The following is a 23,348-nucleotide window of genomic DNA, read 5'->3' as shown; positions in this document are numbered from 1 at the left end:
TAGGGTGTGGCCACTATTGGCATTCAAAGTTTTACATGGGTATAAATAGAAAATATTCTTTTTAAGAGAAGGAAAAGTCACGATTAATTAATCATATTTATATAGAAGCATCCATAGATAGTATAGGTTCAAGTTTGTTCAAATCATGATCACTGGGGGTTTGAATTGGCAACAATGGGAATAAAAGGATTCCAGAGAATATACAGGAAAAGGTCTTAATTTAAAAAATCTTTTGAGGATGTACAGCAAAGTTATGATCATTTAGATTTTTATAGAAATATATATATAAATATATATGAGTGTTTAATTTATGTTTGTTCAAATCATGACCCCTGTGGGTAGGGTGTGGTCACAATGGGCGATCAAAGTTTTACATACAGTAATGCATACAAAAAATCTTCTCAAGAAGGGCAAAGCCATGATCAGTCATATTTATATTTGAAAAAAAAAATCCTCAGATGGTGTATATTCAACTTTGTTCATGTCCTCTGGGAATAGGCTATTTAACATGAAATATTGTTTATACATGAAAAGAATCTGCTGGTGGTCGAACAAGAGGGGTCACAGTTATTCAGATGAGCGTTGTGGCTCATGGATCTCTTGTTTAAATTTATTTGTTTATTTCTCTATTTACTAATTTAATTTCTTTTCAGAAAAGGTATATTACCTTGATCTTAATTATAAATAAATTTCTTGATAGGAATTGAGGGCGTAAAGATATAAGAATTGGGGGGGGGGGGGTTAAACTGCCAAAGGATAAAAAAGCTTTTGATTTTTACAACAAAGTCACAAATATCAAAATTCACGTTTCTGTTTATTTATCAATACTAATAACAATGTGATAATACAAAAAACTACTCTTTGGTCACCTGAGTCATACGGTGCATGTCTTTCTATTTACTAAAGATTTCTGTAAAATTGATAGGTATGCTAACTGACAGTATGAATATAAATTTTTGGCCAAAAAAAATATTAGTCAATATATTTCATCAGTTCATATCGAATAAGTGAAATATAATCCAGTTCTGAAATTTCTGGATGCTGAGATAATTTTATTCGTTACTCGGTCTACCATTTTACGTACGACTTATCATCATTCCGTAAATCGGTGTTTCTCGTGACTTTCTATTCCTCCCATGATAACACCCGAGGTAATCTGGATACGCCTACACCTGTCGAGTTGCGAGATAACAAAACGGAAAACATTAAAAGTTTCCGCGCTGTGTTATCAAATCAGGACAGAGTAAACAAAGAATGGAGCAATCACAATCTTTGGCGCAAACTTCGAGAGGAATTCCAAGATACTAAAGAAAGAGGTGGTGAAATATCTGTGATGGAGTGTGCAACTTCTGATAGAGGCTGAGGAATCGTCTTCTGGTTTGTGTTATTGTTTCTTTGATAGATCTACCACATGCTTTGTTTTGTGAACAAAGAAAACATACCCTTTACCTGTTTATTTGTCGAAAGCTCATTATTTCAAATTTATCTATTTGGAAAAATCTTTCTTCCATTCTCTGTTTTAAACACTGTTAAATCAGAGACATGAATCTTCTTGATGTTGACACTGATTCATGGTTTTCATCAGTAACTTGTCTTCGTTAGCATCGTTTTCACGGTTTTGTCATTAGTTTATGACATAAGCATTGGTCTTTGTAATATCTGAAGCACGTGTATGAATCAGTGGCGGATCCAGGAATCTTGAAAAAAGGGGGGGGGGCGACCAGTTTGGGGTAGGGGCTCATAGCCACACCAAAAAGAATTGATTTATAAAATCTTATGTATATTTTGGCAAAAGGGGGGCCTGGGCCCCCTGTCCCCTGTTAATCCGCCAGTGTGAATTGTCTAAACTGTTCAAATATCCTTGAATAATTTTAATAAGGTTAACCTTCTGCTCTTCATATATTGAACTGTGGGACTACATGTACAAGGGACACCTTGTATTCTAGTTAGAATAATCTAACTGTGTCTCGGGACAAGCCCTCCCCACAGTTAGATTACGGTCTGTAGGACAATATAATTTTAATGATAGAACGTTTTATCTACTTGCATTTTAGATAAACACAACATATTAATTGTATTCATATCAATATTAGATCTTGTCTACAAGTTGTTTTTTTTTTTTTTCAAAAAAGAGTTATTCATGAAATCTTGTATTGGGACCCATAAGTTTCTACAAATTATGTAAAAATTGCTATTAATGCATTAAAATCTCAATTTAAAGAATATGAGATGTGAAAATGCTCTGGATGAAAAGTTTGTCGCTTGTTTGAGTAATTGCTACCCATGTTTCATATTCACAACCATTGATCTGTCTCTTATATATATGTTTGCATGTAAATTCTTTCCTTCATTGTATAGTTAGTCCTTCCATATCTCATTGAAAGATTGGAAACAGTTTATAAACTAAAAGGACACTTCAGATCTATGCATTAATAGTTATCATATACAGTGTTGACTTTCACACAAGTTTTTTATTTCAAGTTTTTATTATGTATCATCTACGCTAGCCAAGTGTCCAATTCGTTTACTCTCATCTCCCTTGGCTAGCGAAGATGATTATATACTTTTTTTTCTGAGTGATGCACCCCAAATATAATGATATAAATATTTGACATACTCATACAATAACATGTATGCCTTTTAACTTTTTTTCTTTTTTCCACATGGAGTTTTTGAGGCTTACAAAACTGGTTAAAAATGAGATTCTGAAAACAAATTTCCTGTTTTAAAATAAATTAGACAGTATTCAATTAAATTAATTTCAATTATGTATACATGTGTAGTAGGAAAGAGGGAATGAATAGAGAAATAGAGCTGGACCAAGAATTAACCAAGAAACCATGTATCACTGGTCATGCAGATGCTAAAACTATACTGAGCTACCCATGCTGTTGTGCATGGTCCATATAGCCCATTCTTAAACATAATTGCGAAACTTAATTAGAAAAAAATATCATTTATGTGTAATTGATGAAACCACCCCTCTCTCTTTCTTGATTGAAGAAAAAAAAATTAAGGTCTCTGAATAAAGTTTTTCTTCTGTAGTTGTTAAATTGGTCAAGTTTGTTCATCTTGCACTACCAATGGGGGATAACTCCGATAAACATGTGTGTTAAATGACTTGAATATTTAAAAGAAAATGGATGTAATCATTTTTAATCTGAATTGGATAATCTGTACACAGACTGTACATGTACCTGCCATGGATTTACAGTAGCATGTAAATAGAAAGATGTAAAAGTACCATTAGTGGATATTTCCCAACACATCCAGTATCCCGATATTAGAAGAGGAATGACCTGGTTGTTATAAAATCATATTAAAGTCCTGACTTGGAGTAAAAATAACCTATTGTCTTTAGCTAAAAAAACAGATAAACTACCTAAGTCCAAATTAGCTAAAATATTACATCAGTCTGAAATGGCTACTGGTCAGGAATAAAAGAAAGGATGTATTTTCGGCATACTGCGTCAGTTCTCTGGTAATCAAGGAGCCATAAATAACGAAACAAATGAACCATGATTAACTCATAAAAGGATTATCTATAATTAATTGCAATCTGCCAACAGCTTGTTGCTTCTGTTTCTTGGGTCACCACAGACCGACACTAGTACAATATTGATCCATTCCCTATATACTAAAGAGTCTTCACTGTATGTAAGTAAAATGTATATAGTATTTATATAAGATCTAAAATTTGTAAAGGTTCTTTAGCAGGGTCAGTATATGGATCATATCCATGTATAAAAGTAACTAATTCTAAAAGTTAATTTATATTTGTCATATTTACAATGATAATTGGACATGAAGTTGTTAAATCGCTAGGTTAGGACTGCAGGAAAATGGGTAAACATGCAGGGATATGGGTCCTTTACAGTTATTGAGAAGGGAAAATAAAGGATGAAAATTATATTTATGTGGAGATTGAAGATTAATTGCTGAGAGATATATTAGAAAAATAATTGAATTAATTAATACCATGCAGGAAAAAGTACTTCTATGGAATATAGTATCATTAGTATACTTAGTCATATGTAAAAAAGTACAACATGACATTCATGTACATGAAACAAGGTAAAGTAGATTGAACTATATAAATATTAATGATGTCTTAATTGTAAGGAATTCACTAACTCCCACAGTTTTAAAGTTAATGTGGGCGCTTTGATTATCTGATACGCATGCTCTTGAATGTTCGAGTATTGCATATCGATATAGGTCACAAAATGTTTCTGAAAATATCTTACTTGAAGATAGATTAAAAATAAGAAATAACGATATTAAAATATTACTAAATTTAGAGCCTCACATTGATACATGTATCACAACACTATTGCATTCAATTTTTTTTTTACACATTTTACATGCAATTATGTCCATATAGAAATATGATCACTATTGATTTAATTAAAACTTTTAACTAATGATCACTTTAGAATTATTATATTTGCAAAATAATGAAAAGAATGAAATCTGCAGTAAAACATGATGGTTACAGCAAATGCACTTATAACAAATTAATGCTTGCCTTACAGCAAACCGATTTTAATTCCCAGAAGTTTTAAAACGTATTATGATTGAACTTACCGGTACTGAATATAACGAATAATGTTTATAATGAATCCACCCCCCCCACCCCCCCTGCCTAACTTTGCTATTAGTGTTCATGTTTTACTGTATACTGTATTCATAATTTCAGGGGAATTCTTAATTGTAAATTTATAGATTAAGCCAGTAATTATAATGTCACTGACTTGGACAACCGTTAGGATGTTGACTGTGTCTGTTCATGTTCGGTGACTGTCATTTAGTGAGGGACAAATGGTGTTTGTTATTATAATGGGGACAATAAGTAAATTTCATCTCCTCCTTGTAACAGTGAAGGGGTATGGGTTGATGCACTTCTACATTTATGTGCTTCTGCCTTAAATGCTTGTGACTGATGTTGAATCAAATCTGACTTGACAAATATGCTGTGGGAATCTAGAATACATGTATGTTTCCCTGGGAAGGGGGAAGGTATCAAGATGGCAAGGGTATTAAAGATTAATACTTTCCTATACATTTTGAATGCAGCTAGCTAAACATTCCTTAGATAGATGCCAAAACTCATGGAATTTCAGAAACATCAGGGGTACATGTAACTCTTTGAGTGAAATGTGCAAGGCTTTGTCAGGATCATATTTGTAAAAGATATTGTCCTCATGATGCTGAAGATACATGTACAGATTAACAATGTCTTTCTTCATCTGAAAGGTTTTCATTAAGGGTTTTCAGAAAAATCGGAGACACATTAATATTTCACAGTAAACTGTTATTCAATGGAGGGTCAAGGTTATAAAAAAATCGATCATTATGAAAATAATTTGATCAGAATTGGGCTATGTTGTTGTTGGTCTGGGTGTGTATCATTACCGCTACATTTTCAAAATTTTCATTACCACTACTTGCACATTACCGCTACAAAAAAAGGATACATTACCGCTACATTTAAAAGTATACATTACTGCTACATTGCCTCTTTTGTTAGCCAGCATCTTATGCATGTACAGTACAACATATATATACATGCATAAGACCTGTTTCCCTGCATCTCCACACTTTGGAGTGTTTAAAAGTCTTATTTATACGAAATTTATATCCATGAATTGATAACTAATCCTGCATTAATATTACCGCGATTTGTCACAAACTTCTCAATAGTAGCCATGACATTCATGTGACGCTAAATCAACTACAGACTCATATATGCCTTTACTCATTTTGATTAGAACTCAGATCCAAATTGTACTTCACTACATGGTGAGTGAATTATATTGAATGGAACTCGAATATTGTGCCATTGCTGGCTGATTCGGTATGTAGCGGTAATGAGTTGTTGTCGGCATTAGCTCCTTTGATAAAATGTAGCGGTAATGATTGCCCGAAAATTTGTGAAAATGTAGCGGAAAGGAGTTGAAATTTTTCGCAATGTAGCGGTAATGTTGACCTCCTGTCGGTCTGAAAGATCTTTCAACAATTTGTAGATCCGATCTGTATCTTGTTCCAGACCTCAAGATACATGCATGTATAACATTTAATAAACAAAACTGATACAATCTGTTGGCATAATTTATTGTTGTTTATTTTTAATTATAGATCAGTTAACTACAAATAGGCTTGATATTTCACCTTGGCCTTTATGTGTAATATTTGAATTTGGATTCATGTTTTTGGGATTGTGGTGGTAATGGTAAGGTAGTAAGTGGAAGGGGTTTGGAGGTAACACTGTACCATAGTATGTATATATTCTGCAAATGTTTATTAAAATTATTTTCTTTTCATTGATAATGAAAACTTCTAAAAGAGAATGGCATAAATTAAATAGGTAGGTATTTATGTATTGAGAAATCTGAGAAAATTCTCTTACAAACTTTTAATGTGCAGTTAAAAATGCACATGGACCCCTAATCATGGTCTCCCATTCTTTGTGCAGTCATTATTCCTTTTTCAGTTTAAGATCACACAAAGACTTAGGACTGGAAAGCTATAATATGTGCTTTTGATGTAATGTAGAATTACACTGATAAATTGATAAATTTTTCACGTTGTCAATGAATAGAGCAAAAGAAAACCCTGAGCTTCAGACATTTGTACTTTAACTTACAGACTTTTCCCCTTCGCTGTATGTTGTAATAATTACATATACAATGTGTCCGTCACAATAAAGATACATAATGTACACCATTATTGTGTCTGCGGCAGACAACATTGATTCTGGGGATCAGATTTATTAGGACAATGTAAATGGAATTTGTAATGTAATATCAACGTCAGCTAGAAACACCGGTAAAAAAAAAATCCTCAAAGAAATTGATTTTCAGACTTTGATTATATTCTTTCAATGCAGCTATTGGTAAAAACAATATCATTTGAAAATTTGTTAGGAGTTTCCACAACAAGTTTATTGAATGGTGTACAATGGACAGTAAGCAACATGTTTGAACAGATAATCAGATTACACAATAGCTCTGATTGGTTGATATCTATTTGTGTATTGGGTATTAATTGTCCCTAAGTAAAAATCCTTTTGTTGTGTAAATGAAAACAAGAACTACTGTTATGTCAATAATCATGTGTGTTACTAGGGGGTCAACCACTCTGGGCATTTAAAATAAAACTTGTAAGAAAAACTTTTTAGGAGGAATCTGACCATTAAGAGACTATATAAAGACTATCTGGTATCTCGACATGGTCTAATGATTCATCAAGCAAGATAACATTGACATTAGATAATTATAAAAAAAAAATTATGAGTTCAATTTTGAACTAGAGATAGATAATGTTGGTAATATATTAATGGCAAATATTATTGCACATTATGATGTGGTTTGAAATTCATACATTACTAAAAAAAAGTTTTGAATTCAAATTATATATGTATTGAAAAATTTATTATGTATATGACACTTTTAAAAGAATTCATATGTTGGGAATTGAAAAAGTGTGTGAAATTTTAATTTGATGATTTTTTTTTTTACCCCATTTCATTCTTTGCCTGAAACTTGGCTGAAAGAATTTGTCTTTAAAGTACTGTTCCACTAAGAATCAGGCAGCTATGGGCATAGCTGGCACATGGGGTTTCTAATATTTTCTAAATTTAAAAAAAATGGAAGAAAGCATGCAAAAATTAGCCTCTTTACCAGGTGCATAAGGAATGCCAGAAACAATATAATTGTGTTATTGTTTTGTGATTATTCTGTGTTAGCAACGAGGTGAAAATAAACACCCCATCTATTAGACAGAATTGCTGCTAATTATACCCACTAATGAAGACAAATGGTTTCCAGAATTCATTGTTCTAAAAACTGGAAGATCCCAAAATATGTGCTTGCTGAATCTGGCTGAAAAAGAAATTGTGTATTAATATGTGTATTAGGTAGAGCAGAGAGAGAGAGAGAACAGTGATTGAGAGAAAGAAATAGAGATGAGTGATTGTGAGAGAAAGAGAGAGAGATAAATCTGCATGAGAGAGAGAGAGAGAGAGAGCTGTAATTGCAGAGAGAGAGACCTTTGATTATTGGGAATTATGAATGAATTATCTGTACACAGCTGGCCTTTGTTGTAAGAGGATTTAAAATCATTTAGTCTCTGAGAGTTTAATATGTCTAACTGTAGAGTTTACACCCTTGACTGCTTCTGGTGTTCAAAGAACCCCAGTCTGGCTTCCTCTCTGTGCCAATACACAATTCTTTTTTTCTTCTGTACATGGAAGAGTTATTTTTTTCTCTCGCAGTCTCTCTGATGTTATTTAACGAAAGAATAGAGCCGCTGCAGTGTCTATTTGACTTTGCCCTTTGTGAACAAGTTTTGAATATTTCGAATACAGAGAAGAGTAATTGTGTCAATTAATGACATTTTTGGAGCCTTGCGTAGAATTTCCATGGTAGAATATATTTGACAGGAAGGGAATTTTGTGTGGATTTCTGTTTCAGATAATTAAGGTAACAAAAAGAAAATTTAATTAAAAGTTTAATTAATTGGAAATCAATATTTTCAAAAAAATAAAAAAAAAATTAAGATTCATTGTTAGAGGAAAGAACCAAGATGCATCAACTATTTTTGTCATAGAATTTTCACATGTAGAAAGTTAAGGTTTTGAGTTAACCAAGTAAACTCTTGGTGTACTTGGATAAATGATTGTGAAATCATTACCAGGGCATATAACACTATAATTCTGACAGCTGCTGAATGTACAACAATAATGATAATGGAAGGATTTTTTGGAACATAATGATTTCTGCGTAGAATTGATCTAACTAAAACCATTTCTGAATTTTTAGAAAGAGATCATAATTCATCAGCTACAATTGAGTGTAGGGTAACTGTTATCAAAGGATCTGCTAAGTTTAGTTTATTGAACCTATTTCAATATGTACAAGCATCAAATATACATGTATAAGGATATTCCACCTCTTCCAACAAGAAACTTAGGAGTCCATTATGAATTTATACAAACATGTAAAATCATGTACAAACTTTTCTCCAAATTATGAAGAATTTTGTTAAAATTTTGGGCTGAAAATGAGCCATTCAACCCATTCTTCGCATTAACCAATCATCTCTAAAATACATTGCAGTATGTGTATAAAAGTGTATAAAAAAATATGTGTTTATTTTATAGGGAATTCTTTGCTCTTGACGAGGTTTTTGTCTTCTAAATTCAAAGTGCAGTACCCTTGGCCAGTGGGGTACTTTAAGCATGCCCCATCTCTATGATCTAATTATGTTTCTGGAGTGTTCCAGATTTGCAATGTGTCAGTTGTCAAAATAGAACTAAAAAAGAAATATTTGATAAAAATACCACAAGATCAGATAGGTCTTTATATTTCTTAACTTCCTTGCAATATTATATTTCAACCCCACCACAAAACGTGCACACAAAGTAGCCTCCTTTAGGAGTGTCGCAATTAAACCGAAATTCATATGTCCCTATGACGTCAATTTTGCATGCACGCAATTCAGGGCTTTTAAAAAGCATGGGTGAAGAAGGCCAAATTCTGATCCAAATATATGCTTTATAACCTATTTAAATTCATCATCTGTGTAGTGTTAAGTTTTACGTGGGTTATATAATAGTCTGACAAAGTTTTTTGAATAACCTGAACACAGACAAAAAAAGTTACAAAGTTAAATTACCTACAAACAAAAGGTCTTAGATAGACACATCAATCAAGTGTTTTTGAGCTATCAATGAAGAACAGTTTCATGACAAAGATTTATATACTTAAACTATGATCGTGTCTTTTTAACTCGTGTTAACATAGGTCAGCTGTTCTGATCTGTTTCATTTAACAGCTTTATCTGGTAGTTGCCTTTGTTGTTAAAAACTGACGGTTTGCCAAAGATGTTAGCTACCGTATTCATCCTTGTAAATTCCCACGTCCCGACACGTGCCTAATTTTTTTTTTTTTTTTACATAATGGTACCACTTGGTGCTTTTTGTCGTATATGTCACATAATATGACATATACGACAAAAATTTCTATGTGTATTAATGAATTAAGCAGTAAAGCCAATTTTATTTTGAATCCACATGGGCAGAAATAAACTTTAAGATGTTTGAGATATTAAGGTTAAAAAAAATAGAGAAAATTTAGTGGCTTTCTGTGACTGCAGGCACCTCCTTATATCAATGGTTCTCTAGATATCAGTGTTCAAGATACCAAGGTTCAACTGTATTTATGTGCATTTTTCATTTTTATTTGGCCTCAGTACTTTCTCCTAATGTATAGACAAGTCAATTACCACTGACAGATTGAGAGACTTGACTTTTAAAATCTTTGGAGCTTTTTTTCTCCAATTTTCAAGTAAAGTTTCCTGTAATATGTTCTTACTTTGTAATTTTCAAAGTACTCAAATGCAAAAACAGAATAAGTGGCCATATAGAACAGGAGAAAATATAAATTTCACCCCCTGTGGGGAATCGTTGCACCGTTGCCTTTTGTACTCTGGCTGCTTTGAAACCCGTGGGTCCCAGGAAGACCTAATTTACAGCGAATTAAGTTTCCTAAAATGGAATGTACCTTGTGGTTTGTTTGAAATCCATACCAATTCATCCCAGGGAGACCTCTTTGTAATGAATTTAGTTTCCTAAAACAGAATCTAGAGGTTTGGGAAGAAATATCAATCATTTTATTGATCATTGCAGCATTGGATTTCCTGCTCCCGATAGTCCGTAACAAACATGCAACACTAGGCCTGATAATATCTGAATATTTCTTAATAGTCAAAGTCAGTTAATCATACGGAAGAACTTAAAGCATTAAATTGAATCTGCTTGAAAAAAAAATGCTTTGTTCATTGATTGGTATTAATGTTTAGATTAGAGATTTTAAGACAACTCAGAAAGATGTGGTTACTTGACCGTTTGAATTAGTGTTTGAACTTGGAGAGATAAACAGTAGATCTAGAGATTTTGGATTATTAGAAATCTAGAAATGAAGCATATACAACAACAAAAAATGATTGTCAAAAAGACCACATGTGAAAATTGTCTCTCCCTCTACACAAAATACTAGTAGTTGCAAATCATTTTTGTCAGGGACAATATATGTATGCCATATTGCTCATAGCATTTGTTGCTGATTCTGTCAATTTCATGTAGCATTAATTTCAGTATGTATTGTTACTGGCAATGATTGGTGCTGAGAAACCGCTTAGAGGCATGTATTATTTCTGGCTACAATATATCCAAAGCGACAATATTTTCTGGGACAGGTGCCATAATTTTCTAATTACATCCCTTGCCAGAACTCTTCTGTTTAAAAAAAAAAACAGTACAGTAAGTCCACAGAAACAAGGAAAATAACTCTTTTTCAATGTAACTTTGTTTCTGAACAGGAACAATATTTATAGTTGAACCTTTATGTCTGGACATTGAGATCTACAATACTATAGTTTTGTCAAAGTAAGTTTGAAATTGCAACTGCTTTGATTTTTTATTTATGTATTTTAAACTCAATGTCTTGAATCCTTGGATATCTCAAAGTATTTTATTTGTCCCAGCAAGTCTGAGATAACAGGGTTTGACTGTATAATGGACTCCACAATATGATTGCTTGTTCAGTAAAATTTGAAAATATCTTGACTATATGATTTTAATAATTAATTGGAGTAAAAACAGTCAATTTTTTTGAAGAGTTTATTCATAAATGTCATTTTAATGTCAAAAATACATCTTATCAAAATATTTTTTTTAAATGTTAATATTTTTCTTGGGAATTTTGTTTGAAGAAAAATTAGCAGCTTAACTATTACCTGTGTTAAAGTCATGTTTGTTGTCCTCATGTATAAGAATTTTTTACTTTCTTATAAGAATAAGTATTGGAAGATTGAAAGAAAGAGCAAACTGAGAGAGGGGATGAGGCAATGGCAAAATATATATAATGAGTCATTTTAAAATAGAATGAATTTTGACATAGTTATAATGATAATTCTCCCTCTCTCTCTATCAAATTGCAGGCGTACATGCATGATTTTATGTTGCCGAAGAAATATTTTTACATATCAATAGCAAGTGTCATAGAATATGTCTGCAGAGCAAATGTTCATAACCCCATGTTCACTGAAAAATGTTGTTAATTTTTTTTTTAAATGATAACTAATAAAGATTTTGACATATCTCTACTTTAACATGTTTAAAGTTCATTGCCCATTTGGACAACGTAAAACATAAAATGTTGATCCATTTAACGTCTTTAAAGCCATTTTAAATTTGAAGTATTGACACCTTGAAATGAATTGAAGAGAATTAAATCCAAAACATCAAGAGGTCTAACATCAGTATTAAAGCTGTAAATGCATGTAATATCACTTTATCATTTGGCACCAAGGAACCTTGTGAAATAATATTTTCAAATATTTCAAAATAATGTTTTTTAAGCTCCGAGATTTATTGCACAAATCTGTCGAGCAGTATGGTGCTGATATGCCATAAGACTTTTATTTTTGAACTCGGTAGGGCAAGAGGATAAAAAGGGATGCTAGGTTCAGCAAAACAGGAAGTGTTAATAACTGTTTCATATTAACATTTAACACAGAAAAAGAACTCATCGCTCCTAGATATCTGTTGTGTGCTGATAAAGACAATTGTTTTCCTGTACGTCTTGTTCGTTTATACCTTGCTGCAAGCAACTGTTCTTGTAATTCCTATACTGTTTACTTTGTATTGACAATGAAAGGAACCAGGCATTTTTTTTTCAGTGCATAGGAACTAAAAATAATTGAGAAAGGGGGTCTCGTTAACTTGGAATGCATCACCCATTCAAAATTCTGGCTAGGATGAAGAAATTGGGGCATTTGAAGTTATTATTGTGATCTGAAATTGCTTTATTGTTCTACATGAAAGTTAAGTGCATTGGAGAAAGACAGGAAAGAGGCTGCTACCAATTAAGTGCTCAAGGGAGCATGAATGAAATTTCTTGACTGTGTTTTGGTTAAAGACATTTTAAAAAAAATCACAGCAAAAGGTTAACTTTCTAAATTCTTTTTATTATAACATGACTTTTTTTCTTCTGTTGCCAGTAATTAGTTAATCTAGATTCCAGCTTTTAATGAACATTCTGCTTTTCTTTTTTTCCAGTCTGAACTGTAGCCATGGAACAACTGGATAAGTTTCAGATCATCTTTAACAACCCTTCTGCCATATACAATGCTGGGGACACTGTTTATGGGTATGGCTGGGCAGTCTTCAAAGAACCTATACATGTACAGAGTAAGTGTTAGAGAGAGAGGGTCAGGTGGAATTCTCCAGTTCAATTTGAAAAAAAAAAAATATTTAGGCTTGAAAGCAACTGTTAAAGTGGTTTTACAAGAAGCAGATTGAGCGTATGGTGCATCAACTAACTTTAATGAGATGGAATTAGTGTGACAATAATGATTTGAACATGCTTAAAGTTTACAGTTGAGCTTTGTAAATCCAGACACTTGAGTTCCTGAAAAAAAATCTCTCTGGATTAATGAAGTGTCCAGATTAATTATAATTAGAGTAATTAGATTTCATAGATTTCACAGATTTCATCCAGATGGTGAAAGGTCTGGATAGCCAATATTGTCAGGATTATATTTCTGGTAGAAATTTTCTGAAGATTCCTTTTTTTTTCAGCTGTGTGTATGGAGGCTATTGGAGAGGCAAAAGTGGAGTGGATGACCTCCAGTGACATACAAGCATCAGACGAAGAAGTTTTCAACTACACAACAGTCCTACCCATAAAAGGTAAGGTCAAAGGTCAACTACACAACAGTCCTACCCATAAAAGGTAAGGTGTCAAAGGTCAACTATAAAACAGTTCTACACGTAAAAGGTAAGGTGTCAAAGGTCAACTATACAACAGTTCTACCCATAAAAGGTAAGGTGTCAAAAGTTAAGTACACAATAGTCCTTCCCATAAAAGTTAAGGTGTCAAAGGTCAACTATACAATAGTCCTACCCATAAAAGGTAAGGTGTCAAAGGTCAACTATACAACGGTCCTTCCCATTAAAGTTAAGGTGTCAAAGGTCAAGTACACAACAGTCCTCCCCATGAAAGTTAAGGTGTCAAAGGTCAACTATACAACAGTTCTACCCATAAAAGGTAAGGTGTCAAAGGTCAACCTACAAAGCTGTTAAACTGCTTATCAAAGGTAAGCTGTAAAAGTGCTTATCAAAAGTAAGATGTCAAAAGTCTACTTACAAACAACAGTCAAAATATCCAGATAAATATTCTAAGTAGTAATTTCACTGCATTTTACGTATTTTTTTCAGGAGAAGATAAAAACAGTCAGGGTGCTACGTTACACGAGGGGTCACATTACTTCCCTTTCGAGTTTACTCTACCTGTAGATCTTCCATCATCTTTCAAAGGTAAACATGGCCGTCTGCGATACTTTGTGAGAATGACCATCTGTACATCAGGAGGACCCCACCCATCACGCACCAGTAAATTCGGAGTTCAGGGGGCACTTGACCTTAATGCAGAACCCAATGCTGCAGTAAGTAGTTTATTTTATTTTCCCTCACTGCATTGTTTGAGCTCCTATGATATATGCAGGTCAAGGTATCTGTAGGGAGATATTGTAACCCCCCTTTTGTCAGATGATTGCTATGTATGGAAATTGGGCTATACTTTTTATAAGTTCTTCTCAATATAAATATGAAAAAAGTGTAAATTTTAAGTGTGTGCTCCTATGGTAATTTTGGATACATTTTTTGTATAGTCATCAAAATTTAAGCATCGTTTTCTCTCTTTGAAAGATATAACATTGCTGGTTAACAAAGTGTAGCAATACTTTTTAGTGTATTCAGAATTTAGTCAGTATGCACTATCAGAGTTTATTCTTATTACATATATGTGCATGCTACACATTGAAGATTTGGTGGTTGATAGAATTAACACATTGCCAAAGGGTCCAAACTAAACTTTAGTTAAAAAATCAAGTTCATGCAATGAGATCGATTTTTGGAACATTCCTCTCTGTTTCAGCTTCCGGTGGAGAATGACACGTTTGAGCCCCTGGGGTCCTTGTGTTGTATATCTGGTACAGTAACAGCCAAACTTCACCTGGAGAAGAAGGGTTACACCGTCAAAGAATCCGTACCTGTGTATGCAGAAATCAAAAATCTCAGCAGTCGGAGAATAAACTCTACTTCTGTGTCATTAATACAGGTAAAAAAAAAAAATAATAAAATAAGAATGGTTGAGTAAACTTTTATATAGATAAAGTTATTTTCTGAATTAGGTCTTCACTTTGTTTAAGTGTTTGGTTTTGTTTAAAGGGAAATTTTATTTGCATGACTAAGTTTTCACAGAACACTTACACACCAAAACATTTATGTACATGTATGTCTATGACATAATATTTTACATGTACTAAAAATATTGATATTTATACTATATTACCAAACCTTAAAGTCCCCCCCCCCCCAAAAAAAAAGAATAATAAATACATACACAATCTCTTGATAAACAGTCAGGTATTAATATGTATTAAATGTGAAGTAAATAGTGTTTATCATGTAGGACAACACTGTCTATTGTTACCATTCATATGACTGAGAAATTGAGTAATAAGATATACATATGTAAGAATGGTAGAGCTTTAAAGTTATGTAAGGAGAAAAAGAGAGACCACTTGACTGATATATGTACCTCCTATACAGACCTAAATTCTGTAACAATTACTGTAATATAAAATACGTAAACACGTAGAAATGAAAGGAATAGTAGACACAAAGGCTTTTGTGTAAAAATAGGGGAATTTTTTTATGTGCCTTGGTATTGTTTGGAAGAGGTGCTTGACTTTTGATGTTTGTGAAATTTTTGGCAGAGCTTCATAAAGTGAGATTTATTTGTATAAACACCTAGTAAATACAGGGAAACTAATTAATCGAGATTGAAAACATTTCTGTATGTTGAAAGCAATGGTTATACATTTTGTAACACTTTCAAATTGGCTAAAACTTGGTTAGTATCTCATATGGAATGTTTTCGAAACCTGGTTGAAAATTCATTGTTACAATATACATTGTGTACATGTATTTGAATTTACTCTTCATAAAAGTATTCTGTGGAAAAAGAGCTTATTCTTTACTTTTAACATACAGATTTTTTTTTATCAGACTCGATTTAGAGGAATAAAATGGTGTTTTAGTTAGCTTAAAATTAACCAGCTAATTGTGTGATTTCTTTTTATTTTGTACTCAAAAGTGCCAGAAATTACATTTATGTACAAGTACACAATTCCTAAATGGTGTGAATAGGTTATTTATGAAAGCATATATATAGATACATGTATTAAAACTGTTATTAACAAGGGCACTGCAAAGTGGAGCATCCCCTCACAAGAGCAAATTTCTCTAAATTTATGTACTTTTAAACCAGCCTATATGACATCCAGTCTGATATTCTGCTACATATTGATTTGCTAACCCAGTCACACACTCACAAGTCTATCCTTTCCAACTTCTTTGTCAGAGGATAATAATCAGTGTGATTATTTTGTAGATTAGAACTTTGTCTATAAAAATCAGATGCACTCATTTCAGAAATATTTGTTTTGTAGAATGTGACTTACTATTCATACAGAGGACGATTTTCAGAAACTACAAAACTGGTGACAATCCACAAAGGAGGGGTGGGGCCCCGGGGTAAACAGACATGGCAGAAAGAATTACTGAGTATCCCCACCACCCCTCCCTCTCATCTCCATGGCTGTAAAATCATAGACATTCAATACTGTATAGAGGTATGTTTTATAGGTCATTGTTGTTATTCTGGTAAAAATTGACAAATTCTATAGTTAAAGGGAGATAACACTCTGAGAATTTCTTTCTGAGACATAATGTAAAAGTAATCACTTCATGTGCAAGAACTTTATTTTCGCATAACTTTGTTAGGACTGCTTAATTGCGAAATTTCATCCTTGTGTACATTATTATTATTAAAAATTATACATATCAATAACCAAAATTTTTGAATTTTTTTCTCACATAAAAATGAAAAGTCAGGAAAAAAATTTTTATCTAGAGTAATTACTACTGGTAATCTGAATGTTTTTTTTTTTGGTTTATTGAGTGAAATATGTACTGTGAGAGTACAAGATACAGTATATTATTCCATGATTTTATTGGAAATATAATACAAGAATATTTACTTTTTGTTTACAGTTGGCCATCAAACCCTCTGGCTTCGGTAAGAAAGTAAAAATACCAGTGGACATCATTATTGGATCAGTTCCCCTTCTAGAGGCCAAAAAAGAGAAAACGTCTTACCACCCCCTCCCGTCCATTGTCAAAGATGATGTGATTCCGTTCCCATTCTTTGAGCTTGGTACAAACCCTAGTCAACACATGCTTCCTACAGCTCCACCATGGGAAGAGGATGATGATATTCCATGAACACTGGTAAATATGACACTGTTTAGGAATTAATGAGGAAGGTCTGGAATATCATTCATTCTTGTGATATTTGGCACATTGAAAAGAAACATTGAAGTATTTATGAAATACTAATGAATTTGGTGTTGAAATGTGAATCCCTTAAAACAGGGTTGTGGTCCTTAGTGAATTACGTAGATTAGAAAACAGGCACATTGTATCTTTGTTAGTTGTATTGTGCTTTGGTTAATTGTTTTATCTGCTTCAGTAAATGTTGCCTGAGCTTGAATAACTATAGAGACTGAAAAAATTCTCCCTTTTCTTTCTCATTACATTTACATGTTGTGTTATTTTTTCAGGTAGCCCTTGAAAAACTTCAGCCAAACAAGAGGAGCATCATAATATCTACTGTAGACATAGTAACTATTGGGAACTTGGAGATTTAGGGGACCAGTGAAGATTTTTCTCTTGCCATAGTGACAAAGGAAGTCTCTCATCTGCATACAAAAAGATCTGAACCATAGACAGTGTAATTGTGTCTAATGTGTGAATGTAGATCTGATATGAACTACTGCATAGCAGTTTAATTTTGCAGATATATGATTTCGCTAATTTTTTTTTCATTTATTGGAAGGGGGGGGGGGGCTAATATTTGTTAAAAATTCAGATATGTCTTCAATGTGTATAAAGTGACTTTTGTTTATAAAAACTTATCACTGTTTCTTTAATGTTTTCTGGTAACCCAGTAATATGTATGTGTAAAAGCTTCCTTTTTTGACAAGTATTTTATACCTGAATTGCTTTTTGGAGTGTACTTTGATTTAAGTTTATGTCCATTTTTTGATCAACTCCAGTACATCCTAAATGGATAACTATTTATAGAATTAATTCTGGTCAGGGTGGTTAGTTCTGTCTCATACCTAGAAATCCAATAGGAGTAGTATCCTAAATATAATAAAAGTATATTCTACCTAATTTAATTAATCCAGGTGTACATGGAAAAGGTCTCATCTTTATATTAACTGTTTAAGATTTCAAAAGAAAATGAAAATATACTTGTATATAAGGGGCCAGTCAACACAGTGGTGTAGTTTTACTTGGATCAACTAAATCCTGAACGTTTAATCTATATTACATGTCCCACATTGCATCTCTTAATGATGATTAATCTTTACAAGGTCATTGTGAGTTGACAAGGTCACAGGTGACTAGGTCACAGTGTGGATTCTGATGGTCACCCTCTGATTATTTTTTATTTGATTTTAGTTAGAGTACATTCAGAGGGTAGCCAAGTCCACTACCCCCCCCCCCCCCTTCATTTCCCACTTTTAATGTAGTAATGGCTGACCCTTAAACAAACCTTTGAATATAGTCTTATATGTGTTGCCTTGTAGTAATGTTTGAGTTTAGTTTTTGACTATAGAATATTTTGTAATCACATTGTTCTAATTACACCATTATGCAATTGTCACCAAAGAGTATTTTAGCTTTAATGTTTTTAAATTCTTGTATTACAATTTAATGTATTGCTTAGGATGAACCAAATGTTCATTTGGAATGAAACATCAGTTCTTTTGTGACATAATGAAAGTAGCTGCTTTAATTAGTTCTTTTTTTCTTGTATGGCATTCTGTGCTGCATAATTCTTTCCCTTTTTTCAAGAAGCAGAAACTAAATTTTGTGTACTAGAAAAAATTGTTGCAAATATTTAAAAAAAAAAAAGACACAATTTGTTAAAGATTTATACTAGTAAGCACTATCTGCGAAAAATATACCTTGTATGCACATTAGAAAATGATAATTCAATGACTGAAAAAACTATATACAGAATGTAGATATGAATATTTTTGTCTGTAGATAATAAGGGAATTTTGAGTCGCTGGATAGATTTTTTTATTTTTAAATGAAAAAAAATGCTAATATTTTGAGAGCGTAATCTTTTATTTTTATTATGATTTGTGTAATATTTTTGAAAGCTATTTTTTACTGATAATATTGTGATTTAACGAGTGCTATGGGCAGATAACTGTAGAGCTTGCATGTAGTGCTTAATTTTAGTCCAGTAGTTTGTAGTTTTAAACCATTCATGTGTTCATTTTTAATATTGACAAGACCTGGTTCAAAAATCTCAATTCATAAAACTATTTCTTATGCAAGCAATACATATATATTTTCTGTATACAAAGTTACTTTAATAATATGTCATGTTTTATAATCATTATGTGTGTCATTATGTGTAAACTGGAAAGAGATCAAGCATCTTCACAACCCCCCCCCCCCCCCCCCCCCCCCCCCCCATTTTGTTGTATTTTTGTACTGGTTTCTTAAAGAAAAGAAAAATCAGAAAAACCAAACTTTCTGGGAGCACAGTTGAAATGTTTTTTGTTTTTTTTGTACTCCCATTAATATTTCATTTGGATACTGGTATTCATCGAGTAATTCTTTTACAGTACTAACGTTTAATCACTGTGTACAGTATATTTCTCCTGTTCACTGAAATATTCATAACATTTGTTTCTATTATTTTTTTTACACACATGTAACTTCAGGGTATTTTTCATGCAATCCATATTTTTACAATCATGTTTTAATCCAGTTTGTTTATATGTACCAGTGTATGAGTTCCCCGAATTCCATACAATGAACTTCCAAAGTACATGTACTATGAAAAAAATAATAATAACATATTTATGTTATTGATGAAAATGGAAAACTATTATTGTACTTGTCAATTACTGTATGTTTGTTGCAGATAATGAAAACTGATAATTGTAAACAACACATGTAGTTTTAATAAGCAAGTTAGTTGTATCAACACAATGGAAATGTGGAAAGAAATAATATTTTTTCAATGCATGAATGCCATGAAATAAGGAATATATATTGAAGAGAAGTTTGTTTGCATTAATTATGATGTACTAAGCTTACTAATAAGTATTCCTGTGTGTACTTGTAATATTGGGAATCTATTTTAGGAATGCTAGTTATTTCTGCCAGTTTTGTGCATCATTATATCCATTATGGCTATCTTATTAACCTCTCTCTCTCTCTCTCTCTCTCTCTCTCTCTCTCTCACCAAACTGATATTTTGCTATTTCATTTTTTTTTAATTCAGGGTTTTATGACATCATTTTTATTTCATTAATGTGCCATTTTAAATGGTCTCCTCTACAAGTGCTTATTTTTGTATGTTTTTTTCTCTGTTCCACAATGATTAAAACTGTTGATTTTCTGTGATTGAATTGTGGATGAAATAAATGTGTATGTTTCATATTTCTGCATACATGTACATTGTGTATGTTACACATGTTTAATATTTGTGTGTACATGTACTGTTTTGTATGTTACACATTTAATATTTGTGTATACATGTACATTGTGTATGTTACACATGTTTAATATTTGTGTGTACATGTACTGTTTTGTATGTTACATGTTTAATATTTGTGTGTACATGTTAAGGATCGTGATTAAAGGTTGATTACAATACTTCAACATTTGTTTGTATTTTTTTTTGTAGCTCACCTGAGCTGAATGCTCAAGTGAGCTTTTCTGATCACCTGTTGTCCGTCATCAGTCTGTCTAGCTGTCTGTCCGTCTGTAAACTTTTCACATTTTCAACTTCTTCTCAAGAGCCACTGGGCCAATTTTAACCAAAGTTCGTATAAAGCATTCATGGGTAAAGGGGATTCTAAATTGTTAAAATGAATTTAAGGACCAAGCCCTCTTCCAAGGGGAGATAGACAAGAAAAGATGGTAGGGTCATCAAAAAATCTCAAGAACCACAGGACCAGAAAAGCTGAAACTGGTGGTGAATATGTTACTGTATAAGCAGAATTTGTAGCAAGGATCTGATTTTAGCATTTTAAGAGAAGGTTTGAGATTGCTAGAATTTAAAACTAATAATTTATTCTACATTAATTAAGGGTAAAAGTTATCTTTTATAGCAGTTAAAAGCTGCTAAATTACTGCTTACTTTTATATGCTTATGGCTGAAGTTGTGTCTCACCCAAAATTCTACTGATAAGGATATTACATATAGAATCCATAAACAGTACAAGATTAAAAAGAAATGTTTTGTCTTTCACTTGTTTATTTAAATTAATGGTAAGCATAATAACTAGTTGTCAAGGCAATCATTATATTAAAAATATTGATGTAAATATCATTAGGAAATATCTTCTTTCATGGTAAATGAATACAAAATTCCACATGGCTAAAAATACATTCTTCTGGGTTCTAAACAATGTTTGTGTTCCTCTTTATCTAAATCCTAATATTCTCTTGATTTTGGTTTTAAGAGTTTTCTTCTTTGGCATACAGCTGGACTTCTAAAAAATAAAAAAAAAATTAGTTATTCAATTATAAAGAAGGTGGGTGAACATGACGAGCAAAAGCTATAGTGTGACAAACATAAAGGTGAAAAGTTCCTTTAAAATATGAATTGTAGATATACAAGATATCCGGCATCATTAATAATCCATAAAAAAGATGTTACATTAAAACTGAACACGACTCATAAATACTCTATAATACTCAGCAGTAGTTTTCCTATCTCTAAAAATTATGAACAGTGGGGTATACCCAAGCACGTGTTCAGGGTGATTGTTATCTGGCTGTTTCTACAGTGAGTGACGACATGTATGTGTTGGTTTTCTTACATTGCCTTTGTTAACATTTTATTGCAGTTTTTGTATTTGTGTTTGTTTGTATTGCACTGTCTTGTCTAAGTTGACCAGTTGATGATGTATTTCTTTGGTAAGCTCTCCCTCTGACTTAATTGACAGAAGATGAGTGGTAATTTTTTTTTCACTCCCAAGTATTTCGCAAAGACAATGTACAATACCTCCCAAAGATGAAATCTGAAAAGCGTACTACAATTGAGTGTGATCAATGGAAAGGCTTATATATGGGCTCTAGAAATAAAGCCGAAGTGGAGAAATATGGGGGGGGGGGGGGGTATTATATTAATGTTGATACAATTCTAATTCATACCCTGTATTTACTCTCCCCCCCCCCCCAAAAAAAAAGAAACAACAAACAAAAGATGTGTTTGTGAAACACTGATGCTCCCATATGGCAGCTCAATGCCAAATTGAAAGTTTTTTAAATGTAAGCTAAACTCCAAGGTCAAGAGTTCAAAAATGTTGATACCCGAAGAAAGTTATTGTCGTAAGGAATACAAGTAGGAAATATAATAGCTCTATTCCCAAGCATTCAGAAAATATGGACAAGGGTAAAGTTTTTCAGAAAGGTCATACACCAAGGTCGATGTCATGGAGTCAAAATATAATGGCACCAAAGGAAAGGTCTTGTCACACGGAATGCATAACGAAATATGAAAGCCCTAGCAACAATTTACCACTTAAAAGATAAAGGCGAGATTAAAGTTTGTTTTTTTTTAATTAAGGTCAAAGGTCAAGGACATGAGGTCAGAAATGTTGGTACCCAAAGAAAGGTCTTAAGCTACAAGAATACACATATGATATATATATATATATATATATATATATATATATATATATATATATATATATATATATATATATATATATATATATATATATATATATATGATGTCAAATATGCTGTACGCAAAGAAAGGTCTTGTCACAAGGAATATACATATGAAATGTGATATCCCTAGCACCAACCATTCAAAAGTTATGGGCAAAGTTAAAGGTTTTGAGGACAAACAGACAGATTAACAGACAAACGAACGAACAGACCTAAAACTATATGTCCCCGAAATTTTGATCATAGGTCATAAAAACAGTAGACTAATGTAAAAGATGCTATACTGGTAATTATACGCATTTAACTGCATTTTTTAAACAATATGCTTCAAGATAGATACGAGTATAGTAAGTTATTGTTTAATGATGAAGAACTGAAGGGAAAAATGCACTGAGAAACTGGAATAAAAAACAAAACATGTTCTGTGATACGCTCT

The 23,348-nt window shown here is 32.4% G+C and overlaps 1 protein-coding gene across 4 annotated transcripts; it reads left to right on the top strand.

Annotated features, from left to right (window-relative positions):
• The first annotated feature begins 1,143 nt into the window (after nt 1-1,143).
• On the top strand, nt 1,144-18,030 carry LOC133201536 (arrestin domain-containing protein 17-like). Of its 4 annotated transcripts, none has more exons than XM_061337339.1 (8): nt 1,144-1,377; nt 13,124-13,255; nt 13,646-13,756; nt 14,285-14,511; nt 15,003-15,185; nt 16,582-16,764; nt 17,186-17,422; nt 17,755-18,030. In XM_061337339.1, the coding sequence occupies exons 2-7, from the start codon at nt 13,138-13,140 to the stop codon at nt 17,414-17,416; spliced, it is 1,053 nt and encodes a 350-aa protein (XP_061193323.1). In that variant the 5' UTR covers nt 1,144-1,377; nt 13,124-13,137; the 3' UTR covers nt 17,417-17,422; nt 17,755-18,030. The 4 variants fall into 4 exon arrangements, with proteins under 4 accessions (XP_061193323.1, XP_061193324.1, XP_061193325.1 ...); XM_061337340.1 differs by having other exon boundaries at nt 17,186-17,457; XM_061337341.1 differs by lacking the exon at nt 1,144-1,377 and adding an exon at nt 8,249-8,483.
• The last annotated feature ends 5,318 nt before the right edge of the window (nt 18,031-23,348 follow it).

Source organism: Saccostrea echinata, unplaced genomic scaffold, assembly GCF_033153115.1.
Source record: "Saccostrea echinata isolate AGI-Se365-2 ecotype Australia unplaced genomic scaffold, CSIRO_AGI_Sech_v1 ptg000044l, whole genome shotgun sequence".
Lineage (NCBI taxonomy): Eukaryota > Metazoa > Mollusca > Bivalvia > Ostreida > Ostreidae > Saccostrea > Saccostrea echinata.
This window is presented reverse-complemented; position numbering and strand designations above follow the sequence as displayed.

Excerpts from the sequence above, each read along its gene's own strand:
- LOC133201536 (XM_061337339.1), top strand. The coding sequence starts at position 13,138 with ATGGAACAACTGGATAAGTTTCAGATCATCTTTAACAACCCTTCTGCC. Across the intron at positions 13,757-14,284 it reads AACAGTCCTACCCATAAAAG|GAGAAGATAAAAACAGTCAG; the intron begins GTAAGGTCAAAG and ends TATTTTTTTCAG. Across the intron at positions 15,186-16,581 it reads CTTCTGTGTCATTAATACAG|AATGTGACTTACTATTCATA; the intron begins GTAAAAAAAAAA and ends TTTGTTTTGTAG.